This window comes from Myotis brandtii, unplaced genomic scaffold, assembly GCF_000412655.1.
Source record: "Myotis brandtii unplaced genomic scaffold, ASM41265v1 scaffold64, whole genome shotgun sequence".
Taxonomy (NCBI): domain Eukaryota; kingdom Metazoa; phylum Chordata; class Mammalia; order Chiroptera; family Vespertilionidae; genus Myotis; species Myotis brandtii.
The window spans coordinates 1,936,431-1,944,961 of record NW_005370460.1 but is presented as its reverse complement, the minus strand read 5'-3'; the positions used below and the strand labels follow the sequence as shown (position 1 = coordinate 1,944,961).

The window sequence follows — 8,531 nt, the reverse complement described above, 5'->3', positions numbered from 1 at the left end:
GAACAGCCAGGAGAAGGCATGGGGGGGCGGGGGGGGGGGGGCGCGAGGCAGGCGAAATGGCCAAGACAATGGCTCTCAGGAAGGAAGGAATGTTTGAGAGACAAGAACTAAGGCAAAGTTGGCAAGAGGGGGGAGTGGTAGAAAATTGAAGCCAACAGGCAAGTAGTTTCAGCTGAACCAGGAGGAGGCGTGGAGAGTTTAGAAGGAGGCCTTCGCCTGTCCAGATGCTGTAACAAAACGCCATGGACCGGGTGGCTTATGAATAACGGACATTCATTTCTCGCGGTTCTGGAGTTGGAAGCCCAAAGTCAGGGGGCCGATCTGTGTCAGTACTTCCCACGGCGGGGCGGGCAGGGTGCTCGGTGGGGTCTCTGATAAGATTCTCATTCGTGAAGGTTCCACCCTCACAACCGAAGTATCTCCCAAAGGCCCCATCGCCTAGGACCTTCACGGTGGGCACTGGGATCTCAACACAGGGCCTCGGAGGAACACAGACACTTGGTCTGGAGCACAGGGGAGCAGCATCCCCGACTCTCGTTCTGGAAGTATCCTTTGCCTCGGTTGAAAGAACGCATTGGAAGAGTGGGGTGGGGCAAGTGATGCAGGTTGAACGGTTAGGAAGTATCACACGCCTGCATGCCTGGCGCACCGTGGCTGCGTGTCCCGGCTCCAGACAGGGCCCAGGACTGATTCCGGGACTTTTTTGGAGGTAAAGTCAACAGGGCTCCGCAGGCGGGGATGTGGCTGGGGGAGGACAAGGAACCGAAGGTCACTACCAGATTTGGGTTTGGCCGAGGAAATACGTGGTGGCATCACTCACTGGGATGGAGAGGCCGCCTGCCTGGTAAATATCACCGCTCCCATTTCACAGATGAGAAGACAAAGGTGCAACATATATGACCCCAACCCATATGCTGATCCACCAGCGCACGTTTGCCAAGAGTGGGGTTGCCCAATTGATTAACCATTTAGAAAAAAGAACCTACGGCAAAATCAAGAGGCATAGTGTGTGTGTGTGTGTCTCTGTGTGTGTCTGTATGTGTATGTCTTTGTGTGTGTGTGTCTGTATGTGTGTGTCTGTGTGTGTGTCTCTCTGTGTGTCTGTATGTGTGTGTCTGTGTGTGTGTCTGTGTGTGTTTCTGTGTGTGTCTGTGTGACTGTGTGTGCCTGTGTGTGCATGTGTGTCTGTGCGTGCATGTCTGTGTCTGTGTGTGTCTGTGTGTGTCTGTGTGACTGTGTGTGCATGTGTGTCTGTGTGTGCATTGTGTGTCTGTATGTGTGTGTGTCTGTGTGTGTTTCTGTGTGTGTCTGTGTGACTGTGTGCCTGTGTGTGCATGTGTGTCTGTGTGTGTCTGTATGTGTGTGTGTCTGCGTGTGTTTCTGTGTGTGTCTGTGTGTCTGTGTGTGTCTGTATGTGTGTGTCTGTGTGTGTGTCTGTATGTGTGTCTCTCTGTGTATGTCTGTATGTGTGTGTGTGTGTGTGTGTCTGTATGTGTGTGTGTCTGTATGTGTGTGTGTCTGTGTGTGTTTCTGTGTGTGTCTGTGTGTCTGTCTGTGTGTGTGTGTGTCTGTGTGTGTGTGCGCGTGCACACCTTGCTGCAGATGCCGTCAGAAGCACTCTCTCTAGCGTCTCCATCCGTGAGGGGGACGGGACAGGAGAGGGAGAAGCAGCTGAGCTGGGAGTACCAGGTCGGACCCTGGAAACAGCTGACAGTGTAACAGAGTCCTAGCCTCGCAGCTCAGATGGTCTCCTCTGTGGACAGATGCGGAAGAGCCTTCCAGGGCACGGCCAGCACCAGGGCCCAGGCACACACACTCCGAGTGCAGGGCTGGTGCTGCAAGGCCAAGCCGGTGTGACTCAGAGCTCACCCGCCTCATGACCTTGGCCAGCAGGTTACTTATCTGCAGCCTCACTTTCAGTTTCTGAGACTGAGTCAGGTCAACATCAGGTCGTGGTGAGTGCTGAGCATCCGGCAGAGGGCCTGGCAGAGAACAATGTGCATGACTTCTATTTTTCTGGGGGAGTTTAAGTCCTTCTATTTTTCTGGGGGAGTTTCTCCTGCAGCCACCCATGTCCTCTGACCTTCCCTGCCTGGAGGCCGCCACAGTGTCCTGCTTTCCCAGGGTTCCTCAGTCTCAGAGCCAAGCCCTGCGGAGCGAGACTGGGGACCCGCCTGAATACCTTCTCTTTTCTCGTTTCCCAACCAGACTTTCTTTCTCCTGAAACTGTCCCCATTCCGGTTTGATGAGCGCACTTTACCTCACAGTCTAAATGAAGTGGAACTGTGACCCCTGACATAGTCCCGAAAGGAAGCTTTGCTTGAGGGGACCCCAGTTGTCAAATTCTATCAGTTCCTATTGCTATGCATCCAATACCCCAAATTAGCAGCTTCAGAGCATAACCCCTTTTCTTGCTCACAGCTCCACGCAGCTGGTTATGCACTGAGTGGGGTCAAGCGCGGCTGAACTCCGCGGGACTGTTAGGACAGCCCCTCAGTGGGAAAGTCGGCTGCCTGTGGTCTGGGCGCCAGCAGTGTTGGGTCTTGCGCTTCTTGTCGTCCGTCGGTCTAGCTCAGCTTGCTTGCGTGGTGGTCAGGGTTCCAAAGAGCACGTGAGTCTTCTGAGGCCGATCCTAGAACCGGCCTCTAGTCTGTGGACTACAGCCAGTCCCAGGCTGGCCCAGATTCCAGGGCTGGAAAATTGGCATCACCTCACCATCTCGAGATGACAGGAGCTAGAAAGTCCCACTGCTGAGGGAGAGGTGGAGAATTGGAACATTTGGGGAGTTGGGGACCAGGGTGGACCCTTGACCTGGTCTTTTGGTTGTTCTTGCTAAGCCTGCGTACCCGTCACCCCTTCCCTAGCCAGCAGGGGTAACGTTGGGCCTACTTCTCTTTGCCCCAGTAATGCCAGTCTAGACCACTCCCTCCTCCTCTCGTCTAGCCTTTCTGGATCTGTATTGTCTTTGAATTCCAAGCACTTCTTTTCCTCTATGAAGGGGAGCATTTGGAGGGAGAAAACCCCCACACAGGATTAGAGAGTTAGTTGCTGCCAGAGGAGCAGGTTAGATTCCCGTTCTCAGCTTGCCTCTTCCCGTAGGTACCTCACCTTCTCTGCCCTCAGCCTGCTTGGACATCCAAAAGAGCAACAGAATACGAGCTGCGATGGAAATGTGACGGACAGACGCAGCTGGTTGGAGGTCCCCAACACACTTTCTTCCTTTCTTCCAAATCACGGTCCATTTTGACAGCAAGGCCCCGGCTAGCTGACGGGTCTCCCAGGCTGCCTTGCACCCAGCATGGCCACATGCCATAATTCTGGGCAATGAGATCCAGGAATAAATGTCTCGGGATGAACTTGTGGGAAAGCTGTTTCAGTGCTAAAAACGGACGGACTTCGCATACTGTGCCTCTTGCCCTTTTTGCTTATTTAGTGCCTGGGACGTAGACATACTGTCCGGAGGTAAAATGACCGTTTTTAGACCATGAGGCTGAGCGGTGTTGCTGTGAACGGTGGAAGAAGAAACCAGAAATGGCCTAGGTCCCTACTGATTTCCTTGAAAATGACACAGGTCCCTGATTGCCTGCCTCTGGATTTCTCGTCCTCTGAGATCGAATAATTGCCGAATTTGCTGAAGTCATTGCGATCTGTTTACTGATACATGTAGCCTAGCTTGTACAATATAACAGCTACGTTATTATGGATACAATATTACGGCTGCATGGCTATCTTAACCAATATAACTGCTGAAGTTGGTCCCAAAAGTGAAGATGGGTGCGATGAGTGCAGCATAAGTGAGTTGGAGAAGAAACAAGGAAGCCATTTTCTTTTGAGAACAGAGACATCGTCAATAGTCGGTGCTTCCGGACATCGTGTGGGCAAGGTCTGGGGAGCCCGCAAAGGCAGGGAATCGGGCCGTAGCTGTGCGGACCGGCGGCATCTGGAGAGAGAGGGAGTCCTGGTAGATGCTACAGATACCCACCACATGGAAGTTTCCTCGGTGTCACCCAAAAGGCCACCTGAGCTGACTGACCCCCATCCTCCTCTTGAAATTCCTCCTTCTCTGTTTCTTTCCTGAGCCAGGGCATCACCAGCTGCCTGTCTCCTCAGCCAACAACTGTTTCCTCTCCTCCAGCCCCGTGACGCTGAATGCTCCTGAGTGCACCCCTAACTCACACCCTTCTGAGCCGTGGGTGAGGAGCACAGAGGTCTACAGGCAATCGCACATCACTGCTCAGGACAGCTTCGCCTCCCACCTGGACACCCGCCAGGACCTGCTGTCCCTGTCTCCGCCCAGTTCCGTGAGGTGGCATTCCTCAAACCAGCTCCGCGTGCCGCCCCTTTGCTTTAGGATGTGAGAAGCTGGTGCTGGGACAGTGATCAGACCCCTGTGCCTGGCACCCCAGGACGCCCCACATCTTCCCCAGGGGTGCCTGCAGCTCTGCTCCCTGTGGCCTCTGCAGGGAGCCTCTCCTCCCAGGTGCCCTGCTCTCAGCATCCTGTAACCAGTGGTGCCCGCAGGCACCCATCCTGCCACAGTTCAACCGCTCCCAGCCCTCACCTCCTCCGGGCAAACAGCCATTCAGGGCGCTGCTGGTTGTGAGTCAGTACCTGCCGGGACTGGCTGCCGGAGCATCGCTGCCTGAACGGTGGGTGGACGCTGGGGACAGCTCAACGCACCCGAGAAAGAACAGGCGGGGAGAGTTCACGTCACAGAAGGTTTTCTTCTCTTTCTTTTATTTCCTCTAATTAACATGGCATTGAATCTAGGCCTTCAGATACAAAGTGAACTATTTCCAGGCAATTGTTTCTAGGGAAGGGATTCGTGTTTCCAGAAGTTGGACTACAAAAACCTCTAAGGCCCTTTCCAGCTCCCAAACTCTATGCGGTTATCTTTTCAAAATTCAATTATACAACCGATTGTCTGAACTCTTCCCTTTAGTTGTATTTAGATGTAGATAAAAAGTAAATTGAAATCAATGAACTTTACATTCCTGAATTAGCACTTGGGATTTCAACAAATTTCAAGGCAGCACAAACTAGTTTAATAGACTAAGTAATGATGATAAAGTGGTGGAAATGTTTATGTTTCTCTTCAATACATCACGTTATAAAGTGAACATCAAGTATCTAAGTTGCTAGCAGCTATCTTTCTTAACTCATTATTGACTTTCTACATTAGTTGGGATTAACTAATTGTTTTGATGGCACTTCCCCAAATTATAAGGTAGCTGAAAGCAGGAGATTATTTACCAAATGGGGCAAAGAAAAGAGAGGGAGCCCTGAGGCCTGATGCTGGCTGGATCTGCCTTCCTGCCTGCACAGATCAGGAGTGAAGTGCAGGTGGGTGTGTGACACACTTACACACAGCATCTCGCTGCCTCCGTGGCAAGGTGACCCCCCCCCCAGCGTCCTGTGCAAACACGAGGAAGCCCACGCTCTGTAATGGAGGCTGATTTATGAGCAGAGGAGCTGAAATCACCCCCCAGCCTCCCATCCCACTCCTTTATAAACAAGACCTGTCAAACTGGTGAGGGGCTGCAGATTGAGCTCATCACTAGGACCAGGGATTTAATCGACCACACCTACATAATGGAGCCTTCACTAAAACCCTAGCAGATGGCGTCTGGAGAGCGTCCTGGGTGAGAAAGCGCATTGGTGCACCTGGAGAGGGCAAGCGAACTCCCAGTGCTCCTTCTCCCAGTGCCTGGCCTTGGGCATCGCTTTCATTCTGCTGTTGCTGACTTGTATCCTTTGTAATAAACCAGTCATAGTAAGTAAAGTGTCTTCTGGAGTCCTGTGAGCCATTCTGTAACCGGACAATCAATGGGTCTGCGCTGCCTGCCACTACCTGAGCCAATTCAGCAGAGACAGGGTTGACTCATATATGAGCATTTATTCCAATACCGTCAGCAGAGTGGAGAGCAGCAGGTTGTCCACAAAGATCTGCTCTGCGACCCCCACCCATAAACCAGCTGCTTATATGGGGTACAAGGACAAAGATTACATGGGGAAGTGGGGTTACAGGCACGGGGAAGCAGGCTATGCTGGCTGGGGTGGGACTCCATTGCTTGGGCAACAAGGTTGTCAATCTTTCCATTACAATAGGCAGTTCTTGGATGAGAATGGACCACATTCCAAGGTTGACTCCAAGGTCCTGGGGGCGTACAACTCCCAGCCAGGGCAGAATGTCCTTTCCTTAACCAGCACAAGGCATTGTGGTTACAGAGCATGATTACTATTTCCCATAACCATAGCTAGTCCCCAACATTCTATTTTTGCCCCTAACACTTCCAGCAGATTATCCAGCCCAAGGAGGGGTTGAGGGGACCCCGACGTACAGGTGGCCGTCGGGAGTACAGGAGGCTGGGGATTAAAGTGGGGTCAGTCTTGCGAGACTGAGCCATTAGCTTGTGGAGTGTGATGCTGACGCCAGGCAGATAGTGTGGGGATTGACGTAAAGTGTAGGAAACCCAATGCTGGGGCCTGGCTGGTGAGGGAAAACCCTCACACATTTGGTGTCGGAGTGTCCTGTGGGAAAAGCTGGTCTTGGCGCTGACAGAGTAACTCAGGCCGTGCTGCCTTGGAGTCGGGATCTCCCTGGGGCCCGCAGACACAGAGACACTCGTGTATTTCTGCTCAACCAGCCTTGCATTTTGGCTCTTATTATCATGGCAACAAGGAAGTCCCTACGTTCATGTGAAGGCAGAAGTGAGGAGGGATCAGCATTTCCCCTTCCTTTATCAGTAAGACAAAAGCTTTCTCAGCAACCCCAATCTCAGCTTAGTATGGTGGGTCGGAAGTGGTCATGTGACCACTCTTAGCTGCAAGAGAGGCCTAACCACAATTGTCACACTGGCCAAGCAAATTTTGACCCAACTGCCGGCACTGGTACCTTGGATCACAAAGTCAGGGTTCTCTTAGCAAAGTGGGCGGGGGGGGAGGTATGGGGAGGTAGCCACAGGTCCCTTCTGCTGATGGACTCTCACATTTTATTTTATTAATATATTATATTGATTTTAGAGAGAGGGGGAGGGAGAGAGAGCTAGAAGTATTGATGAGAGAGAAACATCGATCAGTTGCATGATGGGGGATCTAGCCCCCAAATCGGGCTTGTCCCTGACCAGGAATTGAACCAGCCATCTCTTGGTGCATGGGATGATGCTCAACTGCTGAGCGACACTGCTGGGCGGAATCTATATTTTTTTTAATATGTCCCAAAGGGTGGGACACCTCGAATCTTCCCAGGTTTCTATGACAAAATCAAAGGTTTGCCCACAACTTGGAAATGTCTCAGGTACCAGTGCCACCTGATCCACTGGGAGCCCTGGCCTGGCCTAGCATTCGGCTCGAATCTCTATTATTGTCAGCACCCAGCAGGGTCTGCCTTACAACACACCGGACCTGCCGCCCGTGGGATGAATGCACAGGTGAGCGCTCAGAATCCCTGACAACTCTGAGATGATCAGGCGGAGGCAGCTCGTTCTCACATTAGTGATTAAGGCTCAGGCTTGGGCTCCAAAAATCTTTCTGGTCAACCGAGGAGCCATCCAAATGGCAGGACGCTTCCTTGGTTCTTACAGATTTCTCAGAGACGCGTGTTTATTGGGTGACTGAGAAGCAGGTGCCGATGGCGATTTGGTGGGTTAGAGCGTCCCCCAGACCACGCCCTCCTCACTCCCACTGTTAACTGTGTGATATCCTGTTTATACTAGAGGCCCAGTGCACAAATTCATGCACAGGTGGAGTCCCTTGAGGTGGCCTGTGGAGATCGGGCCCCAGCTCGTGCACCCAGACTCGCAGACCCCCAGCCCCAACTGGCACCCAACCTTGGCCTGGCACCACCCCCTCACCTGTTCTACCTTCCCACCAGCGGGGCAATGGATTGGGGCCAGGCCCCCCCGCCTGGCTCCCTCAGCACCTGGGAGCTGGGAGGCGGCCCCACCCCCTGCCACCACTGCTGGTCGCCATCTGCAGGGTGATTGGCTGGGCAATCAGGCCCCTGCTCGCACCTGCTTGGCGTGGCGCCCCCCACTCACCTGCTTCACCATCACGCCGTGGTCCTGCTCTCCTCGGGGCCCACTGGGGCTGGCAGCACCTCCACTGCCGCCACTGCCAGCACTGTGTCGCCAAAGCCCGCCATGTCCTTCTCCTCCCCCTGGTGGTCAGCGCACGTCATAGCGAGCAGTCAAACTCCTGGTCAAACTGCCTGAGGGGACAATTTGCATATTAGGCTTTATTATACAGGCTTGTTTAATGTGAATATATTAACATATCAATTATTATCTACACTAATAAAAGAGAAACATGGTAATTGGCGTACGACCGCTACCCTTCCCATTGACTAATCAGGGAGATATGCAAATTAACTGTCAGCCAAGATGGCGGCCGGCAGCCAGGCAGCTGATGCGAACAGGGAGGCTTGCTTCCTTCAGTGACAGAGGACTCCAACGTTCCCCGCCTGCCTTGCCGGCCTCTGAGCTTCAGTTGGAAACATTGTAACATTTATAGAAGATAAACAAAACCCCAGA

The 8,531-nt window shown here is 52.7% G+C and overlaps 1 protein-coding gene across 1 annotated transcript in view; it reads right to left on the bottom strand.

The window, feature by feature from the left end:
- Positions 1 to 8,051, bottom strand: part of PBX1 (pre-B-cell leukemia homeobox 1) — a 239,678-nt gene extending 231,627 nt beyond the window's left edge. The window contains exon 1 of the mRNA XM_014528521.1: positions 8,040 to 8,051. Within this exon, the coding sequence (XP_014384007.1) occupies positions 8,040 to 8,051 (12 nt within the window). The remainder of the gene's footprint in view (positions 1 to 8,039) is intronic.
- Positions 8,052 to 8,531: the final 480 nt, after the last annotated feature.